A 23,746-nucleotide genomic window follows, 5' to 3' on the forward strand; every position below is an offset into this window, starting at 1 on the left:
TTTTGTCAGTGACATTGAAGGGAGTTGGTGCAGGGAGAGGGGCTTGTGCTGGTAATTAGGTGTGTGAGCAGCATGTCACAGCTGGGTGTGGTGCAGCAGTGGATTGGTGTTCCGAGTGTAGTAAACCGAATATGAAACCCATGAAGCAGACAGTAACAAGTAATTCCCAGCAGGATGGAACAAGGTACAGGCAGGTTTTTTCACAGTGGCCTGTATTGGTATTACAATATATAGATGAAATCACTGGGTCAATTTATGGCTGTATAAAGGATTGTAGAATCTTAAAGCATTACTGACCCATCACATTATATGGAGATAAAATGGAAACTGCTGAAATGTTGTTATAAAGCAGTTTGATATGGCATTTGTAGAAAATGGTTCATCAACTATAATGTGAAATTGCTGACGATTTAAATGCAACACCAGCATTAATAAAAATACAATATTCTAACTTGCCTTCTGCACAATTGTCAAAGACAGACTGGATATTAAATTGTGTTACCATGACTGCTTGAGAAATATAAAGAAGACTAAAGATTTTTCAGATCAACATCTTGTTAAACTACGTCTCATAAATTCAGTAAGCCTTTAACTCAGCTGAGTAAGAAGTGTGGGAAAAGATCAGGCATCATTCTGGACCTCGTGAATGCCAGTTGGCCATTAATTTAGCCACGTGCAGACTTTGATAATCTGGCACCCTCTGGATTTTGGTGGTGCCGGACTGGCAGATTTACTGGACCATAAATATCCTAATATACTTCTAATTTGCTTTCCTTAAAGATGTTGCATAGTAGTATTACAAATTTTCCTGTGCATGTGGTTAGTTTAAAGGGAATTCAGGAAACAGAGCCTTGGTTAGTGTGGGATATGGGACCTTGGTGAGTTTAAAGGGGGTGCGGGAAATGGGGCTGCGGTGAGTTTAAAGGGATCACATGGAACAACGCTCAATGAGTCAGATATCGAACCATTGTGATTTAGAACTATCTAATAGCATATTATCTAATTTTGTCTCAAAGTAAATAGTACAACTCCATTATACATGAAAGATAGAAAGTTAACTGTTCTGCTTTCCAAGTGATGTTGGCTGTCCAAAGGATGGGTACTTAAACTATGATTTTCTATTTAGTTGGACCTTGACGCCAGGATGACTTGGCTTCTTGGACAAGTGAGACCAGATCCAAAGGAAAAGTCCATAAAAATCCCAAATGGATTGTGCATTGAAGCTGCTTTGATACTGCTCGGGATGGTGAGAGCCATATTAAGCAAGGTGAGACAACTCACGTATGTTCAAGCATGCTCTAAACATTGGATTCTGCAGCACAAACAATGCTGCTTCAGTTAGAGAAGTACCAGAGATACACACTCCACACAAAAGCCAACAGATCCGTTCTGAACTGCCTGTTTGTATTACATGGCTGTGCAGAATTTCAGGAGTCCTAAGTGAAGGCAGAAGTCAAATAGTTCCAATTGGTGTCCTCAATCACTGGGCTCTCCACAGAGTAGGAGAATGCACACTTATCCAGGTTAGACTGGGAAATCCATGCATTGAACCTGTGCCAGCTAACCTGATACAAGCCCAATTGACAAGTTCATTTTAATGGGATGGACTTTGTTCAGAAAGGTATGGACGAGGTAATTTTCTTTTGCTTTTGATTTAATTGCATTAGTTTCAATGCATTAATTGTTTTAAAATATTTTTAAGTCTTCTCTTACTTTTCAAAAATGTTAAACAAAGATTTAATAATGTTTTAATTTTTGGTTTTTGAATGTCCATGAATGTCGGAGACATTCACAAACATCCAATCTCTTCAGTAGCTTTCGTGGTTGGTAAATCTGGGCCTGGTTTAACTGGGTCTCATGGTGGATCCTGCCAGTTTGGATGGAATGTCCTGCCCTGTGATGGGCTTCTCTGATCAGGTGGGAGTTGCACAAAGCCTGCACTCGTGGCCCTGCTCTTGGTAAGGGTGGATTTCCAGAGCAGGGGATGTGCTAGTCAGCCGAAACTATAGGCTCTTATCTGTGGCCTGACATTGTCAAAAGGACTCCAGAGTCTTACTTATGTCTCGTCCAGGAGGTGCAAAAGGCAGCCATGAGGGGGATAAGTCAAAGTCGAGTTTATTGTCAGATGCACAAGTCCATGTGTGCACAGGTACATTGAAAACCTTACCTGCAGCAGCATCACAGACACATAGCATCAGATAAGCAGCATTCACAAGAAAAAAACATAAATTAAGCATAGATTATACGGCTTAGAGCATGGATCATCACATGGAGTTATAATACCATTGCAATTATCGAAACATGATTGAAGAAAGCTTAATGTTCCATGGTACAGAAATGTCAGACATGACGGAGGCAGGGTGCAAAAGAGGAGGTGGAGTCACACAACTGATTAAGGGAGAATGTTACGGCAGTACCTACAGAGGGAACTTCCAATGAGGCCATGCAGTTGGAACTTTAAGTCAAAGTCAAAGTTGAGTTTATTGTCATCTGCACAAGTACACGTGTGCACAGGTGCATTGAAAATCTTAATTGCAGCAGCATCACAGGCACAGAGCATTAGATAAGCAGCATTCACAAGAAAAAACATAAATTAACCATAAATTATAAACAATTTTTACAAGAAAGAACACAATCAGAACAAAAAAAAATACAAAGTCCATTTTAGTGCAAAGTGATCAAAGTGACCATGGTGTTGCTAAACTGTAGTGATTAGGGATGTGCTGGTTTGTTCAAGAATCAAATGGTTGAAGGGAAGTATCTGTTCTTGAACCTGGTGGTGTGGGACTTCAGGCTTCTGTACCTCCTGCCTGATGGTAGCTGTGAGAAGATGGCATGGCCCGGATGGTGGGGATCTTTGATGATGGATGTTGCCTTCTTGAGGCAGCACCTCCTGTAGATACCACTGATGGTGGGGAGGGATGTGCCCGTGATGTATTGGGCTGAGTCCACTACTCTCTGCAGCTTCTTGCATTCCTGCACATTCAAATTGCTGTATCAGACCATGATGCAACCAGTCCAGATATTTTCACCAGTACATCTGTAGAAGTTTGTTAGTGTTTGGTGACAAGCTGATCCTCCTAACCTCCTAAGAAAGTAAAGACACTGGCGCGCCTTCCTTGTGATTGCATCTGTGTGCTGGGCCCAGGACAGGTCATCAGATGAGTTAACAGCTAGGAATTTAAAGGATAATTTAGGAATAAGAGAGGGGCAATCACTTTGCTGTGGTAATACTATTGTCCTCTCAATAGTCAGTGAGAATTAGAGGAACAGATATGTAAGCAAATTGCAGAAAACTGTATTGGTATTGTTTTATTATTGTCACTTGTACCGAGGTACAGTGAAAAACATGACTTGCATACCGATTGTAATGATCAATTCATTACACAGTGCATTGAAGTAGTACAGGGTAAAAAAAAAAGCAGAATACAGAGTAAAGAGTCACAGCTGCAGAGGAAGTGTATTGCAGGTAGACAATAAGGTGCAAGGTCATAACAAGGTAGATTGTGAGGTCAAGAGTCCATCTTATCGTATAAGGGAACTGTTCAATAGTCTTATCACAGTGGGATAGAAGCTGTCCTTCAGCCTGGTGGTATGTGCCCTCAGGCTCCTGTATCTTCTACCTGATGGGAGAGGAGAGAAGAGAGAATGTCTGGGGTGCATGGGGTCTTTGATTATGCTGGCTGCTTCACCAAGGCAGAGAGAGGTATAGAAGAGTCCAGAGGGGAGGCTGGTTTCTGTGATGCGCTAGGCTGTGTCCACAATTCTCTGCAGTTTCTTGCAGTCCTGGGCAGAGCAGCTGCCATACCAAGCAGTGATGCATCCAGATAGGAAGCTTTCTATGGTGCGTCAATAAAAGTTGGTGAGTGTCAAAGGGGACATGCCAAATTTCTTTAGCCTCCTGAGGAAGTAGAGGCGCTGGTGAGCTTTCTTGGCCACGGTATCTATGTGGTTGGATCAGGACATGCTGTTGGTGATTTCACTCCTAGGAACTTGAATCTCTTAACCCTCTCAACCTCAGTACCATTGATGTAGACAGGTGCATGTGCACTGCCCCCTTTCCTGAAGCCAATGACCAGCTTTTTTGTTTTGCTGACATTGAGAGAAAGGTTGTTGTCTCCTTCCTACACTCTGACTTATTGTTATTTGAGATACAGCCCACTATGGTGGTAACAACAAGAGCAAGAAGGTCATAATACTGGGGAATTTTAACTTTCCCAATGTTGATGGGATTGCCTTCGTGCAAGAGACTTAGATGGGGCATGAAGTGTTAAGATGTTAAATGTTCCCAAGAGAGTTTTCGAGACAACATGTAGAGATTTTTACTAGAGATCGATTCAATAAACAATAGCATATCATGATTGTTTGATGGGACTCACTTTGAAGCACATTGTAGAGTGCTGCTGTACTCTTACCAGAGGATTAATGCTCAGCACTTGGCAAAGTTTGTGGTTTGAGCTCTACTTATTACACCATAGCCTTTAGGTAACATGAATATTATTAATAGTTTTATTGGTGGCAGAAATGGTTAATTTCAGTGTTGTTCATGTCTTCATTATATATCACAATCTACTGGTTGTTTTTTAGAAATACTTTTTCATTTTTAGAGATGATAATTATTAATTTTCTATTATCAGTCAATCCAGAACTCTTTTCTCTGGATGTGCTTGTGTGTCTCTGTGCTGGGTAATTGTGCTGAAGTATCATCTACTAGATTTGAAGATATAAACGAGTAATTTTGATGTTTCCTTTATTCACTCCTGCACTGGATCATTAGTTACTAAACCCCACAGACCCCCAGTATCATGCTCCTGCTCCTCTATCCACATTTATTGCTGCTCTGTCATCCAGGCCTTACCACATAGATTATTGACGTCTCGGCTCTGACCAGCAATGTGGGCGTTTACCAGCTATGAGCCATTTGAACATTCTCCAATCTTCATTAAATCTCTGCTCACTTGAAATGACTGAACATTGCAGGACAATGGTCTACAATGTGAAGAATATTTTCCACCCATTTAATTCTCAAGCTGCCCCAATTCCTCTGGCTCTACTGACCTAACTTACTCTTGAAGCTACGTTTTGGGCTTTGCTTCCGGTTAATGACGTAATATTTTCTGTCACTCAGAGGTCGACCTTCTCTCTCATTTGTTGAAGCTGAGCGTCTCTAATTTGTCCTCACTAATCACCCCCGCAGCAACTTTGCTGCTCCTGTTCCCTTGACCCTTCCCTGCTCCTTCACTGTGGTCATTGCTCTCACAATGAAACTCAAAGATACTGCAGATGCTGGAAATCTGAAACAAAGACAGAAAATACAGGACACACTCAGTGGGTCAGTCAGGATCTGTGGAAAGAGAAACAGAGTTAACACTTCAACTGAAAATGTTAATTCTGTTTCTCTTTCCATGGATGCTGCCTGACCTGCTGAGTGCTTCAGTATTTTTTGTTGTAGCACTGTCACAAAGTTGACCAGTACCAGGTAAGCAAGGTGGTGAAGAAGGCATTTGGCACACTGGCCTTCATCAGTCAGGGTATTGAGTATAGAAGTTGGGATGTCATGTTGCAGTTGTACAAGACATTTGTGAGGCTGTACCTGGAGTACTGTGTACAGTTTTGGTCACCCTGTTATAGGAAAGATGTCATTAAGCTGGAAGGAGTGCAGAGAAGACTTACGAGGATGTTGCCAGGACTTGAGGGACTGAGTTATAGGGAGAGGTTGGGCAGGCTGGGACTTTATTCACTGGAGCATAGGAGACTGAGAGGTGACCTTACGAAGGTGTATAAAATCACAAGGGGCATAGAAAGGGTGAATGCACACAGTCTTTTTCCCAGGGAAAAGGAGTCAAAAACTAGAGGGCATAGGTTTAAGGTGAGAGTAGAAAGATTTAAAAGGGGCCTAAGGAGCAACTTTTTCACGCAGAGGGTGGTGCGTATATAGGATGAGCTGCCAGAGGAAGTGGGTGAGGCAGGTACAATAACAACATTTAAAAGACATTTGGAGAGGTACATGGATGGGAAAGGTTTCGAGGGAAAATGGCCAAAAGAAGGCAAATGGGACAAGCTTAGATGGGCATCTTGGTCGGCATGGACGAGTTGGGCCAAAGGGCCTGTTTCCGTGCCATATTACTTTATGAGTCAATGACTAGGACCCTAGTACCTGTGCAATACCATTAACAACTTACTCCATACAGCAGCTTGAATGTAGAAGTACATTGATTGCTATCTGAGGTTTAAAATCATTTAAGGTGGTCTGGTTCAAACAGTAATAGGATTTTTGCTTACAGCCTATCTCAGGAACTGACTCGTGGGAGGTCACCTATCCTGGCAGTGTGATGCAGTTCTTTTATCTCACCTACAATTGGTTCCCAGATGACCCTCTGTGGAAGTCTGCGGAGTTTCTTCAAGGCCTGGCTGCTGCTGCTTTCCAGGTTGATGAATCACCCAGTTGCCCGGTATGAGTCAATGCAGTTTAATATCTTCACTCCAGTGCGTGTTCATGGGTTTTGACATTCCATTTAAATATCATGAATAGATCTCAAATTAAACTTAGAAGTACTTTAATTTCCTCTGGCTGACTCGTCAGCAATCTCCTTATATTTATACCAGAATTAAAAATTACCTCAAATATTGGAAGAACAAACAATTTTAAAATGTATGGCCAGTGTGTTAGCAAGAAGTTAGTATCTGTAGCTTGTGCCCACTTCCAATAAAGAACCAAATCTGAGATTTTCACTGGTCTTATTCCCTCATGTGATGACTGAATGAAGAACGTGAAAAGTCTTCCACACTTTCTGTTTCAGAATATGTGTTGACAACACTCTGTTAGCCAACAAGTTGGAGGTGGGGCAGGGGACATAACCAGGTCCAGTGTACAACAGTTTACTCAGAAAACAAGCTGCTTCGGTTGTGAAGAAAACAGAAGTTCTGACAAAAACTACAGCAATGCCAAAGCAGAATGCTGTAGTGCTTGAAGATGTTCTTCTAACTGTTTCATGTCCTGTAAAGTCTCTATGGCCTCAGTACACAATGCACTTGCCTTCTGCATGCACTGTTCATTCCTGATCTGTCCAAGTCTCTTTGTCCACCCCCATCCATGGGCACTTTCCCACCGACCCTTCATTCCCATCATAGTAGCTGCAAGTGTTATTTTTATTGCGATATTTTCCCTTGAGAGTTGGTAGAAGAGATCCGAGAGAACTTACAGCCCTGATCAGTAAAGAAATTTATGTTGAGATTGACACCATGTGCACTCCCCATACCTGGTGACATTGTCATGTGGAACTTGCATGTAAGATTTTATTCTTTATGCAACTTTCAAAGACGCTTTAGGGTGATCCTGGTTTAAACAGTGAACCAATTACTAACCCACAATATCTAGTTATATTATAAAATATGGTGAGTCAGTGATTTGAAATTGATACGTTATTGGTTCTCTCAGATACACTTCTTGCACCCAAATGTATATCAGAGTTAAAATGTGCAGGTGAATGTCAATTTTGATACAGGATTTGGTGAAGCAAAACACTGTTGTTCAAGTGAATGCCTTTTTGTTTGCATTTGTCCCCTGGATCAGACTGATTCAAGAAGGTCGTTGCAGGAAAACCCAATTTGTAAAGTTGAAGCACAACTCCAAATGTCAGCCCACCCTGCCCTGAAGCAAGTGAAAGATTTCATTCGCATTCTCCTTCTGGATACTTTGTTCAACATTCCTGCAAACAAGCTGCTGCATCCAGTTGAGATTCTAGTCGAGGTGGGTATCTGCATTTCATTTGCATGAGATGTTCTGAGTTTTTAATCTTTGGTTTCACACTTTGTCCGTATTTTTGAATGTTATTTTCTTGCCTTGAAATGATGACATGCATTAATATATTCACTGACATTCACTGACAATCTCTCATCATTTTATTTTAATAAACCAGAAATTAAAGACAGATTGCAGACTAAAGTAAAAAAACCTGGCAGGCATTTACTAATCAATTGTCCAGGCAGAAATTTTAATTTTACATTTACATTTTAAGGATATTTAAGATATTTATTTATTAGTCACATGTACATTGAAACACACAGTGAAATGTGTCTTTTTGCGTTACTGAGAATGTGCTGGGAGCAGCCCGCAAGTGTCGCCTCTTTTCTGATGCCAACGTAGCGTGCCCACAACTCCTAACCTGTATGTCTTTGGAATGTGGGAGGAAACCAGAGCACCTGGAGGAAGCCCATGCAGATACCGGGAGAATGTACAAACTCCTTACAGACAGCGGCCGGAATTGAACCTGGGTCGCTGGCGCTGTAATAGCGTTATGCTAACTGCTACACTGCTCACATAATTTCAGAAAGAAAAATTATTCTTTATTGTTTAAATGTAGCACAAGACATTCTCAGATTGTTTTATGTTTGGAAATAATTGCCATATTGATACAGTACTGATGTATATTTTTACTGGACTAAGTTTCCATGTTTACTGGACATAATTCTGGACTATGCCCTGACTGATACATACTGATTAACGTTTCAGTCATTACACCCTTCTACAATATCATTGATATCTGTCACATTAGTCATGTAATATCAGTCACATACTGGAAATGACAATAGGAAAAGATGACCCAGACCCTCAGCCAGTGGCTTTCCCCAGCCCAATCTCCATGTTCTTTACTGCCAAGTATTTTTTGATATTCTCTTCTGACTCCCTGATACTGTGGCAATTAGCATCTGTTAGCTCCTCCAAAAGTCCAGATAACCTCCCTCAATCAAGGTGGATAAATCCCCAGGATTCTGAAAAGGTGTCCCCTCGGACCTTGTGGGAGGCCAGTGCAGAAATTGCAGGGCCCTGGCAAAGATATTTAGAATGTCCTTAGCCACGGGTGAGGTGCCAGAGGACAACTAATGTTGTTCCGTTGTTCAAGAAAGGCTCTGGGAATAAGCCGGGAAATTATAGGCCGGTGAGCCTGACATCGTTCATGGGTAAATTATTTGAAGATATTCTAAGAGACAGAATATATAAGTATTTGGATAGACAGGGCCTGATTAGGGATAGTCAACATGGCTTTGTGCGTAGTAGGTCATGTCTAACCAATCTAATAGTTTTTCGAGGAGGTTACCAAGAAGGTCGATGAGGGAAAGGCAGTGAACATTGTCTACATAGACTTTAGCCAAGGCCTTTAACAAAGTTCCGCATGGGAGGCTGCTCCAGAAGGTTAAGTTGCTTGGCATTCAGGATGAAGTAGTCAATTGGATTCAATATTGGCTTAGCGGGAGAAGCCAGAGAGTGGTAGTAGATGGTTGTCTCTCTGACTGGAGGCCTGTGACTGGTGGTGTGCCACAGGGATTGATGCTGGGTCAGTTGTTGTTTATCATCTATATTAGTGATTTAGATGATAACATGGTAAACTGGATCAGCAAATTTACGGATGATACCAAGATTGGGTGCGTAGTGGACAGCGAGGAAGGCTATCAAAGTTGCAGTGTGATCTTGACCAGCTAGGTAAATGGGCTGAAAAAATGGTTGATGGAATTTAATGTAGACAAGTGTGAGGTGATGCACTCTGGGAGGGACAAACCAGGGCAAGACTTACAGAGTGAATGGTAGGGCTCTGAGGTGTTCGGTAGAACAAAGGGACCTGGGAGTACAGATCCATAATTCCTTGAAAGTGGCGTCACAGGTAGATAGGGTCGTAAAGAGAACTTTTGGCACTTTGGCCTTCATAAATCAGGGCACTGAGTACAGGAGTTAGGATGTTATGTTGAAGTTGTGCAAAACGATCGTGACGCCGAGTTTAGAGTATTGTGTGCAGCTCTGGTCACAGACCTACAGGAAATATATCAATAAACTTGTAAGAGTGCAGAAAATAATTGCAAGGATGTTGCCGGGACTTGAGGACCTGAGTCATAGGGAAAGGTTGAATAGGTTAGGACTTTATTCCCTGGAGCGCAGGAGAATAAGGGGAGATCTTATAGAGGTATACAAAATTATGAGGGGTACAGATAGGGTGAAGGCATGCAGGCTTTTTCCCCTCAGGTTGGGTGAGACTAGAACTAGAGGTCATACGTTTAGGGTGAAAGGTGAAATATATAAGGGGCATCTGAGGGGAAACCTCTCGACTCAGAGGGTGGTGCGAGTGTGGAACAAGCTGTCAGTGGAAGTGGTAGATGTGGGTTCAATTGTAATATTTAAGAGAGGTTTGGATAGGTACATGGATGGGAGGCGTTTGGGGGGATATGGTCCGGGTGTAGGTAGATGGGACTGGGCAGAAGATCAGGTGTCATGGACTACATCTGATGTACTGTTGGAAGTATCCTGACTGGTTGCATCATGGTCTGGTACGGCAATTTGAACGTGCAGGAACATAAGAAGCTGCAGGGAGTAGTGGACTCAGCCCAATACATCACGGGCACATCCCTGCCCACCATCGGTAGTATTCTCAGGAGGCGCTGCTTCAAGAAGGCAACATCCATCATCAAAGATCCCCACCATACAAGTCGTGCTATTTTCTAGCAGCTACCATAGGGGCAGGAGGTACAGAATCCTGAAGTCCCACACCACCAGGTTCAAGAACAGCTACTTCCCTTCAACCATTCGTTCTTGAACGAACCAGCAAAGCCTTAATCACTACAGTTTAGCAACACTGTAACCACTTTGATCACTTTGCACTAAAATGGACTTCGTGTTTTTTGTTGTTCTGTGTTCTTTCTTGTAAAAATTGTGTTTAATTTATGTTCAATTTAAGTTTTTCTTGTGAATGCTGCTTATCTGATGCTATGTGCCTGTGATGCTGCTGCAAGTAAGTTTTCCATTGCATCTGTGCATACATGGATTTGTGCATTTGACAATAAACTTGAATGTGATTTTGACTTTGCCCAACTAGATATTCTTCAGAGCAGAGAGAGGAGACCATAATGTTCTCTACTGAAAACAATTCCGTTAATTGAGCTGGCATTAAATTGTAGAGAGTTGTGAACGCAGCCCTGTCCGTCACGCAACTAGCCTTCCTTCCGTTGATTCCATCTACACTTCCTGCTGCCTCGGGGAAGCAGCCAACACAATCGAGGACACCACCCACCCTGGTCATTCTCTCTTCTCCCCCCTTCCATTGGGCAGAAGATACAAAAACCTGAAAGCACGTGCCACCAAACTCAAGGACAGCTTCTGTCCCGCTGTTATCAGATTCTTGAACCGACCTCTCATACACTAATGATGAACTCTAGATCTCTCAATCTATCGCATCGTGGCCCTTACACTTGCACTACATTTTCTTTGTAGCTGCAACATTATATTCTGCATTCTGTTTTTCTTTTTACTATCTTGATGTACTTATGTATGGCATGATCTGTCTGGATGGTAGGCAAACAAAAGCTTTTCACTGTACCTTGGTACATATGACCATAATAAACCAATTCCAATATCAATTCACCTCAATTGGCTGAAAATAATGGGAACCAATTACTCTAAATAATTTGCGATCCATTAGAGCGGTGGAGTGTTCTGGGAACGCTGTCAGCGTGCAATTATCATTGGCAGTAAGTTTCATTGTTATTTGCAAAGGCTGTTTCATAAACAATTTTTGATATAGTTCCCACACCTGTTTCTTTACTGCAGGGGTCACCAGAGAAAGCAAGTGAAGAGCAGAAGAAGACATTCCAAACTGAAATGTTACTCTTCATCATGGACATTTTTCATATCACCACCGAGGAACATCCTGTGATGAAGCCCTTAGTCAGAGAAGGTCAGTCACAGACTAAAACCTAGAAATTCCTTCATTATGAAGATTTTGATGGAGTAACCAAATGCTGCTCTCTATATCCTGAGTCAGAGTGAGTTCTGTTTGTCCATTGTCCTTGTACTCCGAACTAGATTGTACCTTGTTTTCTAATCACTTCATGGCCTCATTTCCATGAATGTCTGGAATTCTCCAGTCTTACAAACCTCTGAGGTAACCCACCAATCCTGCCCGTTGGCTTCTGTTTCTTCCACTGATGGGACCTTAAGTTAAGGATTCTCTTTCCTAAGATTTCTTCCTCTCTTTAATTCCATGGGAGTTGGTCAGACACTGGTATCTTGCAGAGACTGACTCATCTGCAGATTCCTCAATGCCTTTCTCCTATCTACAAGACACACAGAGTAACATGAAAAAGCACTATCCACTTGCCGAGGTGAGTGAATAAGCTTGCTATGATCCAGGAAAGGAAGCCCATTTGATTGGAATCCTATCGATTACCCATAACATTCATTCCCTTCACCACCAAGAAGAAGAAAGGCAGCAGGTTCATGGAAACATCACCGCCTGCAGGTTCCCCTCAAAGTCAGACACCCTCCGGATTTGAAAATGCATCACTAGTCCTTCATTGTTGGTGCATCTAAAAGCTGGAACTCCCTGCAGTTCAAGAAGGTGTTTTACCACTGTCTTTTCAAGGGCAATTAGTAATGGACAATAAATGCTGGCTTTGTCAATAACCCCCAAGTCCCATAATTCAAATAAAGTTGACGAGAAACATGACCAACAGCAAATGTGACTGTAAGTATGATCTAATGTGTTTGAAATACTTCAAGATAATGCCGATACATTACCAACAATATGGATAACACATTTAAAATAAGCACATTTGATGGAAACAAATTCAGGTGGCTACATTCATATGAAATTCCTTTACCTGTTAATTTACAAAGTTAAGGTGGTTGACAAACAAATTTTATGGGAATTACTGTTAACACTTTTAAATAAGCCCAGCTCACCAAGCTATGATAAAGGATAGGAATGTGTACACGCATTCTTGCACCCAACTGGCATTTGGCCAATCCCCCAACAACACAAGTGATGGAGCTGACTCATAAATTGTTATAAATAAGTCATGAGTTGGCTTTAAAGAGTCCTTCATGTGTGACGAACCACATTTATTAAACTGTGGTCTGATGGATTATTATCGTTCCCCATTTTTTCCATGTTATTTCTTAGGTCTGAGTCAGACACAAAGCACTTCTGAGGGGAGCCTGGTTATACTAGTTGGAAACATTACCTACTTCAGCCAAAGAATTGTTGACAAGTTGTATGCCAGAATGTTGGATGTGAACCCTGAACAGATCCTTCGTTTCCTGACCAAACAGATTTGTAAGGTACAGTGCCTTACTTGTTAAATAAAATTTTTCAGATAGGGAGCTTTATTACTTAAGTTAAGATGTTAAAAGTCAGTATTGGCTGATAAAAATATGCAAAAGCAAAATACTTAAATTTCTCAGTTCCAAGTTGACTAAGTATATCTACAATGTGTGTTAAATTTGTAATACTGCTAACTCTGGAATAAAACTGGGCCACTTCTGTAAAAATATAGAGGTAACTCTGAAACTGAAAAGCAGGAAAAAGATCCAAGTAAGTTGGACTATTTATTGCCAATGGATTTACTCCATTTAATCATTATTAATGAAAGTAAAACAAGAAGTAGAAACTCAAAGTAATTGCATAAAAAATTCCAGAAAAAAATTTAATGATAATCTTATTTATGCCGTGTCACTGTTCAATGCTTCTAAATCCTTCTCTTTCTAAATATTTCAGGTGAGAAATCTGTTGTCATCATTTCACACAAGAATAACACAAGAATATTGCATTAATATCCACTGCTATTTTTGCTGTGCTTGCTTAATTATTATTTAATAGTATTGGTCTGAGTAATATAGTTTGATGGAATCTTGAAGAACTTGGTCCTTGAAACTTGTGTCTTCTGTCCTAAATTTCAAGTTGGATTTGAATTCAGATTGAACTGAGTTGGAATTGGAATTGGTATTGGAATTGGTTTATCACTGTCACTTGTACTGAGGTACAGTGAAAAGCTTGACTTGCATACCATTCATACAGATCAATTCATTACACTACATTAATGTAGTACGAGGTAAAACAATAACAGAATGCAGAATAAAGTGTCACAGCTACTGACAAAGTGCAGTTCAGGTAGACAATAAGGTGCAAGGTCATAACGAGGTAGATTATGAGGTCAAGAGTCCATTTTATCATACCAGGGAACTGTTCAATAGTCTTATAACAGTGGGATAGAAGCTGTCCTTGAGCCTGGTGGTACGTGCTTTCAGGCTTTTATATCTTCTGCCTGATGGGAGAGGGGAGAAGAGAGAATGTCCGGTGTGGGTGGGGTCTTTGATTATGCTGGGTGCTTTACTGAGGCAGTGAGAAGTATAGAAAGAGTCCATGGAGGGGAGGCTGGTTTCTGTGACACACTAGGCTGTGTCCACAACTCTCTGCAGTTTCTTGCGGTCCCGGGCAGTTCTCTGTTTCTTGTCAAGGCAGGGAATGTTCGTTTGTTTAGGGTCTTGATTCAAAACATTGACCACCCCTCTGCCTCCACAGGTGCTGCCTGACTGCTGAGTTCTTCCAGCAGTCTCTTGTGTCTCTTGTGTCTCTGTGTTCATTTTAAAGAGTTTGCTGTCAAACAGTGAAAGGCAGCTATGTAAATGCAGGTGTCAATGTTACAGTTTATTCCTCAGTGTGCAAATTGCATAATTTCCCTCACAACTCCCAAGAGGAGATTGTACATTAAATGAGGAAGAAATTAATCTGATCAATCACATTGCAATTATTCACTTTAACCTTAACTCTGTCCCCTGTTTTATCAGCATAACTTTTCCAAGATTGTTTACAGTCATTGAGTTCAATGCCTCTTTGCTGTACGTACTTTTGATTTTACCTATCAGTGTTTTAAAGGCAGATTAATTTGCATTTAGTCAGCACCGATCACATCCTGAGGATTCACAGTCGATGGACTGAAATGAAGACACTGCAGAAGAGAAATGCAACTAATCCCAGAAACAGCTAAATGTTGACTGAGTCGTGTACCTGTTTTTGATGCATCTTGCCTCCTGCATGGAGCCAGGCCAGTGTTGTAGGGCCGGTCTCTTCACCCTGAGCGGGATACTTCCGGTTGCACCTCTCTAAACTCCCTTCACCCCCGAACAGGATATCCTCGGTCTCCCTCTCGGTACCTGTGAGCCGTTGGACATGGCAGTGGTTTATAGAGGAAGGAATGTGAAATAGAACAGAGGACAAACTCTCAGACCTTTTGCCAATCTGCTCTCTTACTCTCACTCTATAGAGCAATTCACCGTAATGTTTCCTTAAGAAAATGATCCCTCCCCCAAGGTAATCAGTCCTGCAGCACAGTATCTGACCCAGCCGCAGCCAATGGAGCAGACCTAAGGATTCACACTTTCAACTTGCTCTGGAGCTTTTCAGTTGAATGTAATGAAGAAGCACTTGTGAAAGTTGTTTGGACATGACTTATGTTTATTGAGCGGGGTCAACTTGCAGATCATGGAGTTCTGAGTGACTTTTTGGAACATCGGAATAAAGGACCAGAGACCATAGATGAACAGATCTGATGTCTGGGGGAAAAAAATGCACTGTTCCTTGACAGTATAAATTCTCTTGTGAAATATCCACACACAACCCTTACCCATTTCTCTGTATTCCTCATTGATATATCACCTATTTAGAATACAAAGTAATTGCTTATCTTCTGAGTGTGAAGCCAATGGCATTTGGGAGATTCTGTGCTTCTGCCAAACATATTGCCTGAAAGGTGCAGTCTTCGGTGAACTGCCTGCACTTGACTAAGTTTGAACTTACCCCATGTCACAGTGAAAACTTGTTGGGTGAAGGTGAAGGCCCACCCTGTGGGGGTAGAACATAAACTGAGCCTCACGCGTGAAAGGGTTAAAAATACTTTAAAAGGTGGCTAAGCCTTGGATTCAGTTGTCAATCCTATCAAAAACTGTCAATGTTACTGACATGCAGAAGCATTGAAAAACATTCACAATTTATTAAAGTTAATCAGACTACTAAAGAAATTAAACACAAAATATTAAAAACAAGTATATTAAACACATTAAGTATTAAAATAAACTTAAACACAAAACACTTCTAAAGTTGCCGACCCTTCGTTGGCTGCAGGTTGCTGAAGTAGGTTCCATGGCAGTGTAGCAGTTAGCGTAACGCTATTACAGCACCAGCGACCCGGATTCAAATCCGGCCACTGTCTGTAAGGAGTTTGTACGTTCTCCCCGTGTCTGCGTGGGTTTCCTCCGGGTGCTCCGGTTTCCTCCCACATTCCAAAGACGTACGGGTTAGGAAGTTGTGGGCATGCTATGTTGGCGCCGGAAGCGTGGCGACACTTGTGGGCTGCCCCCAGAACACTCTACGCAGAAGATGCATTTCACTGTGTGTTTCGATGTACATGCGACTAATGAAGATCTGATCTTATGGTGTGCTCTGCTCCAGGACTCTGGAGTCTGATTACTTCGGCCTTTCTCTTTTTTCCTTAGGTAATGGAACTTGTTTACTCCCAGAAAGATCACGTTGTGAGCAGCCTTTACAGTAGCCTAAACAGAGCCATTCTATATTGCCTATCACGACCTAGACAATCGTCTTCAGATTTGCTAATCCTGGTGAATACTCTGAAGTTCCTGCAAGAACAATGGGATGTCATCTTTGCAACATACAACTCCAGTTTATCATTCATCATTTGCCTCATCCATTGCCTTTGTCAGATTAAAACTGGAAGGTAAATACACTGATATCTCCTTTTGGAGGGAAGCATTTTATTGATTTTAATTCAGCTAGTAATTGCAACTTTAATCTTGAGATGAGATAAACTGTCTGTTGTGCCCAACCTTTTTAATGATGTCCACAAACCCTGCAGTCCAAAATAGACTCATAGTTTTAGTTGTCCTATCATGAGCAGCTTAAGAAGTTGGTTCTGTTATCTTTGGAGTTTAGAAGAATGAAGGGTAATCTCATTGAAGTATGAAATTCAAAGGAGCAAAGACAGAGTAGATGTTGAAATGTTCCCACTGGTGGGAGACACCCAAACAATGGGATCTAGTGGCAAAATAAAGGCGTGGTTGTTTAAAACTGAGATGTGGAGGAATTTCTTCTCACACAAGGTAGTGATTCTCTGGAATTCTCTTTCCCGGAGGGTTGTGGAAGGTGGATCACCGGAGGTATTTAAGGAGGAAGTAGATACATTTTTGAAAGATGGGGGAATTGGCACAGAAGAGAAGTTGAGGCCTGGGGCAGATCAGCCATGATGATATTGAATGGAGGGGCAGGCGTGAGGGGGTGAGTGACCTACTCACATTTTCTTGTATTCTGATCATTACTATAAATTGCTTTCCCATTGATACACCTTCCACCTCCTCATTCCCTAAAACTAGATCCAGAATTTTTCCCCTCTCATTGGGCTTGCTGCAGAATATACTTTAGGAACTTTGTATCCTCTGTACCTTTTACATTGCCTGTATCCCAGTTAACATTCCAATCACTGAGATCCCCACCATCACAGCCCATGCACCTTCCCAGTTATCTCAGATGTGTTGAACATTCTTTACTCATTCCCTTGGATTCAGTGATACTCTCCTTATAGAACATAGAACAGTACAGCACAGAACAGGTCCTTCGGCCCACAATGTTGTGCCGACATAGCTATTCCCTCCTACCTACAGAATGCCCCTATCCCTCCATTTTCCCCTCATTCATGTGCCCATCCAAGCCCCTCTTAAAATTCCCCAATGAATTTGCCTCCACCACCCTATCAGGCAATGCATTCCAGGCATCCAGCACTCAGTAAAAAATGTACCCCTCACATCTGTTCTGAACCTTGCCCCTCTCACCTTAAATGCATGCCCTCTGGTATTGGATCGCCCAGTAATGGGAAAAAGATATTGCTTGTCCACGCTACCTACGCCCCTCATAATTTTATACACTTCCAACAGATCACCCCTAGCCTCTGCCGCTCCAGAGAAAAGAGCCCAAGTTTGTCCAGCCTCTCCTGATAGCACATGCCCTCTAATCCAGGCAGCATCCCAGTAAACCTCCTCTGCACCCTCTCTAAAGCCTCGACATCCTTCCTATAGTGAGGTGCCCAGAATTGCACGCAATACTCTAAACGCGGCCTAACCAGAGTTCTATAGAGATGCATCATAACTTCTTGACTCCTATACTCAATAACCTGATTAATAAATGCAAGCATTCCATAAGCCTTCTTAACCACCCTGTCTATCTGTGTAGCCACTTTCAATGAGTCATGGACTTGCACCCCAAGGTCTCTCTGCTCTTCAACACCGTTAAGGGTCTTGCCCTTAAGAGTGTACTGCCTCTTGACATTAGTCCTACCAACGTGCAAAACCTCACATTTATCCTGGTTAAACTCCATCTACCATTTCTCTGCCCACGTCTGCAACTGATCTATATCACGCTGTATCCATCGCCAGTCTTCTACACTATTCACAACTCCACCAATCTTGGTATTGTCTGCAAACTTACTAACCCATCCATCAACATACTCATCCAGGTCATTTATGTACATCACAAACAGCAGATGTCCCAGTACAGATCCCAGTGGAACACTACTACTCACAGGCCTCCAGCCCGAGTAAGTCCCTTCGACCACCACCCTCTGTCTTCTATTGGCAAGCCAGTTCTGGATTCACACAGCCAATTCTCCATTGACTCCATGCATCTGAACTTTCTTGATTAACTGATTTATGTGGGACCTTGTCACATGCCTTACTGAAGTCCATATAGGTGACATCCACAGCTCTACCTTCATCAATCTCTCTCATCACCCTGTCAAAAAACTCAACCAGGTTGGTAAGACATGACTTGCCCTACACAAAGCCATACTGGCTTTCCCTAATCAAGCTATTGGATTCCAGATGCTCGTGTATCCTATCTCTAAGAATTTTCTCCAGCAATTTCCCTGCAACAATATTGTGATTACTCCTTTTTTGTACTTTTGTTCAACCCATCTATCTACACTTGGGGACCTTCTAACATCTTCTCACAGCTGTCATTGCTGCCCCCACCTCTCCATTTTTATTTACTGCTCCCCCTCCTTATCTTGCCTGAAAACCTGGAATCAGGAACATTAAACTGCTCCCATTTAAGCCTTGTTTCCATGACAACTACCATATTGCACTTCCATGTGTCTGTTAGTGCCTCCAGCTCATCTACTTTACTTAGTCTTCTTGCTGCATTTAGATACCTACCATTAAGCACAAACAGACTCCATTCTTATTACCTTCATTGCCTTTTGTATCCACCTCAACAGCTGGGGATTGGGGGTTATTGTGACTTGTGACTATTCAGATGCTGGTTCCATCAAAGTCAAAGTCGAGTTTATTGTCATGTGCACAAGTCCATGTGTGCACAGGTGCAGTGAAAATCTTACTTGCAGCAGCATCACAGGCACAGAGCATCAGATAAGCAGCATTCACAAGAAAACCATAAATTAAACATAAATTATACACAATTTTACAAGAAAGAACACAACCTATAAGCACCATGTTATCTAGGTCTTTGTAAATATCATAGGTGTGTGCCTTGAATGTGTAATATAGGAGTCTAGAACTCAGTGTTTATGGACAATGTTTGGATTGAGGTTGATGGAGAAACAGAGGATAAGAAAGCTGCAAGTTAGGGTTTCCTGAACATCTGCACTTTTTAACCCACAGTATTCTTTTTAGAGTTCTTTTCCTTAATGCTACAGTGAGTAAACTTCTATAATTTGGTGTTTTCTGTCTGATAGCTCTCTTGGTTGATAGGTTAGCTGGTGGTCAGAGGGGAAAACCTGCATCATACAACACAGGAGCCAAGAAGGAGAGTGTGGAGAATGGTTGGGGATCCAGTAGAGGGTTGGAGGTGATTGCAGAGACTGCAGGTAGTGGTTGGTGGAAGACATGGCCAGTGATGGAGATGGTGTGGTGGAGGGAGAACTTTGCCAGGGAACTGGAGATGGTTGTGATGCCCGGCGGGATATCTGACAGACCTGGGAGGGGCCACAGAAGAAGTGTGCTCCCACTCCTGGCCTACACCAGTGCAATAAAAGTCCTTCACTGACTGAGCCAGGACAGCTCCCTGTTTCCAGCTGCTGTATTTCCTGAACCCAGGGATACACAGCATAAGTTATCAACGAACAACTTCTTAAGTTGGAGGGATCCAGTGTGTAAAAGACGTTTTACTGAGTGACCCTCCTCGTGGGACAAGACTAGTCACCTGACCCATAGTCACATTGATATGCCATTTCCTTTGGGTAGTTCCTCTGGCAGGATGTTATCTTGTCCAATTTTCCAGTTATCCTGACGGCTTTGGAGTGGGAACCGGCAGCAAAAAGGCCTCCTGGAGTTTACAGCCAGCAGCATACAGTGAACAATATGATGGATCCTTCGAATCATTCCACACACACAATGGTAAGGATTGTCCGTTCAAAGCAAAAAAAAGTCTAATGAATAAATGATTAGTTAATTATCAAACAATTTGCCTTCTGAAATTGTTCACCTTTATTCACCCGGAGGTCACTAATTTTGTGAGGTAGTTCGACTCATTTTGGGGGGATGATGGCTCGGGGATTGTGGTAATGGGAGGTGACCCAGAGGGCATCAACTGCCTGTCACAAGGGGTGGGGTTGGAATCACATCGGCCACACTTGATAGCAATGCTCAGTTCTTTTCCTCCAAAACGATGAGTGATCCAATTGAGTGTTTAAGCGGTTTGACTGGATCCATGGTTATTTTTACCCAGAGTTATTGAATTCATTTTCATGTGATGTTTGGAACTTGTGATTGTTTGGTTGCTGGCTCTGTCCTGTGACCTGTAACCACCACGGACTATAACCTCCACGGACTGTAACCATCATGCTCTCCTGTCTTTTTACACCAGAGAGCAGTGCATAGATATCGTGAATTGTTTGGAACTTGGCACAATGTTTTTGTTCATTCTTTGGGATGTGAAATCTGGGTTTCACTGGTAAGGCCAGAATTTGTTGCCCATTCTCACGTGCCCTGAGCAGGTGGTGGTGAGCTGCCTGCTTGAACCACTGCTGTCCTGGAGAAAATACTCCAGTCCTCTCTGTGGCCATGTGGGTTTCCTCCTGGTCTCTGGTGTCCTCCCCACATCCCACAGATGTGCCAGTGGGTTAATTGGTTACTGCAAACTACCCTTTTGTGTAGATTAATGGCAAGAAGACTCAAAGAGGAGTTGATGCTGTGTGTGTAAGAGACAATGAGTTACAGGGAAATGTGGAAAGGGGGGAATGGGACTGCTGGGATTGCTCATGTGGAAGCCGGCATTGACCCTATTGGGCCAAATGACCTCCAGCTATGTTATAATAAATATACTCCAACTGTTGGAGTGTTTTCTCTTGATGCCCATTAACTTCAGTTTTACCAGGGCTCCTTGAGCTCAATCCGATGTTGCCTTATCATCAAGGGCAGTCAATCCCATCTCACCTCAGGAATTCAGCTCTTTGATTTCAGGCGCTGGATTGGGGTGGTCCTCGTAAACCCAACTGGGGAACGGTAACTAGGTTATTACTGAGTGAGTGCCACTTGAAAGTCCTGTCAATGATGCCTTCTGTCACTTTACTGAAGTCTGATTTCATGGTAATTAGCCAAAGACGATTTGTCCTGTTTTTTGTGACAGGACATGTTAAGGGCAACTCTCACATTACCAGCTAGATGCAGCGCTGTAACTGTGCTGGACAAAGGCACGGCTGGTTTCCGGAGTGCAGGTCTTCATTTCTACCATTGAAATGTTGCCATGGTCCCATGGCCTTTGTTGTATCAAGTACCTTGTGTCTCTACTTGACATTGCAAGGAGTGAATCAACTTGGCTGCAGACGGCTTCTGTGACAGAGAGGATCTCAGGAGGAAGCAGAGATCACCCACTTGGTACCTATGGCTGAACATGGTTGAAATGCTTCAGCCTTTCCTTCAGAATTCACGTTCTGGACCCCACCATCACCTATGGAGCCTCTTCCTCCTCCTGTAGGCTGTTTAATTGTCCACAGCTATTCACAACCAGATGTGGCAGAACCCCAGAGTTTTGATCTGATCTGTTGACAGTGGGAGTACCTAGCTCTGGCCAGCTGCTTGCTGTTATTGACATTTTATCTGCATGTAACCCTGCGTAGTTTTACCCATCTTCTTTAGGTGTGCCTGCTGTTGCTCCTGGCATGCCCTTCTGCATGCATTAAATTGGGGCTGAACCCCAGGCTGACAGTAATGGTGGAGTGAGGGATGTCTGGGCCGTGAGGTTACAGATTGTGGGGGTGTATCGTTCTGCTGCTACCCAATCTGTTCCGAGCCAATCTCATTTTGCACGACTGTAGTGCCACACTTCGAGGGAGGCGTCTAGAAATAAAGACAGCACTTTGTTTCCCCAAACACTGTGCAGTGGCCACCTCCACCAGTGCTGCAGTGGTAGGGACACTCTCGGGTTGATTGGTGAGGGCAAGGTCAAGTAGGTTTATCCCTGACCTGCCACAGACCCAGCCTGGCAACCAAGTCTTTCAGGACTCATCAAGTCACACCTGCTGATGGGCCTTGAAGTCACTGTCAGTTGTTTAAAAGAAGGAGCACTGATTCATCAGCCAAGGGAGGACAGTGAGTTGTAACCAGGAGGAGGTTTCCTCTTCCATGTTTGAGCTGATGCTGAGGCTTCAGAGAGTGTGGATTCAACATGGAGAACTCTGAGGTTTATGCTCTCCTGCTGATATGCCACTGTTGGTGAGACAGGATGAACCCAGGGACTGTGGGGGAGTCAGGCATGTGGTCTGTGAGGAGATTGAGAACTGAGAACCCCACATCATTCCAGGCAATTACATACAAACAATTCAGATTCCCAATGTGTGCTCCTTTCCAGCTTTGACTTGCTCTATAATTTGTCTGTCTTAAAACATTCAGCAATGACTTTCCAGAGGAAATCTAGGAAAAATATTTAACCGTTCTTTGTATTAAATAGTTCAATTGCACATGAAGCCAATTTTCAGTTTCTGAACATTGTAGACAGGTTTGTATGTCATCAGTGAAATAGTGACAAATATAGTTTTGATAGATAAATTTTCTATGCTTTGAATTGCAAGTTCAAAGAGAAGTTTTCGATTTGGTTGAGTGGGTGTGGAATCATCTAATGGCACAGAGAAGACTGGCCCTGGAGGATTGCTACAAGATAGACCTCTCCGTAAAGCAAGGGTCCAGCGAGAAGGGTTGTTGGCATTTCTGAGGTCTCACCTCCTCTGGGAAGAATCGGGCAACAAAGGCATGGCTTCAGTATATAGGTCAGTGCATTGAAGAACTACAAGGTTTGATCTCAAGCTGAAGCAAAGTTGTAAGTTTTTCTTAATCTAAATCAAAAACAAAATGCTGGAAACAGTCAGCAGGTCAGACTGCATCTTTGGAGAGAGAAACAGAGTTTAATGTTTCAGGTCAAAGACCTGCTGAATGTTTCTGCCATTTTATTTCAGATTTCAGCATCTGCAGTTTTTTTTGTGATCTTCATTTATTATCTTCTTAATTTTATTGCCCAGTACCTTCACCCACAGGAGACACAAGGCACTGCTGATGCAGGAATCTGGAGCAAAGAAGAAACTGCTGGAGGAATCCGATGGGTCAGACTGCATCTGGGGAGGCAAAGGGATGGTTGGCATTTTGGGTCAAGAACCTGCATCAGATGTAGGGTCTCAACCTGAAATATTGACATTCCCATTGCTTCCACTTTTGCAGTCAGGTTTATCCCAGGGAAAATAATTGCAAGATGACAATATACTGGTGGTGTGGTGCTATGAGCATTCAGATTAGGAACAAGGTAGACCGGTTGATCTCTCGTGTTTGCTCCACCAGTTAATAAGATCAGGGTTGATATGATTTTAATCCCAGCCCCACATTTCTGACTAGTCATGATAACCTTTCACACCCATA

General features: G+C 42.6%; 1 protein-coding gene across 1 annotated transcript in view; it reads left to right on the plus strand.

Moving 5' to 3' along the window:
• wdfy4 (WDFY family member 4) overlaps positions 1-23,746 on the plus strand; it is a 238,659-nt gene that overhangs the window by 98,551 nt on the left and 116,362 nt on the right. The window contains 8 exon segments of the mRNA XM_052041363.1: positions 1,127-1,267; positions 6,285-6,452; positions 7,574-7,750; positions 11,594-11,720; positions 12,948-13,105; positions 16,316-16,554; positions 20,124-20,239; positions 22,912-23,034. Coding sequence (XP_051897323.1) covers positions 1,127-1,267; positions 6,285-6,452; positions 7,574-7,750; positions 11,594-11,720; positions 12,948-13,105; positions 16,316-16,554; positions 20,124-20,239; positions 22,912-23,034 — 1,249 coding nt within the window.

This window comes from Pristis pectinata, chromosome 30, assembly GCF_009764475.1.
Source record: "Pristis pectinata isolate sPriPec2 chromosome 30, sPriPec2.1.pri, whole genome shotgun sequence".
In the NCBI taxonomy this organism is placed as follows: Eukaryota; Metazoa; Chordata; class Chondrichthyes; order Rhinopristiformes; family Pristidae; genus Pristis; species Pristis pectinata.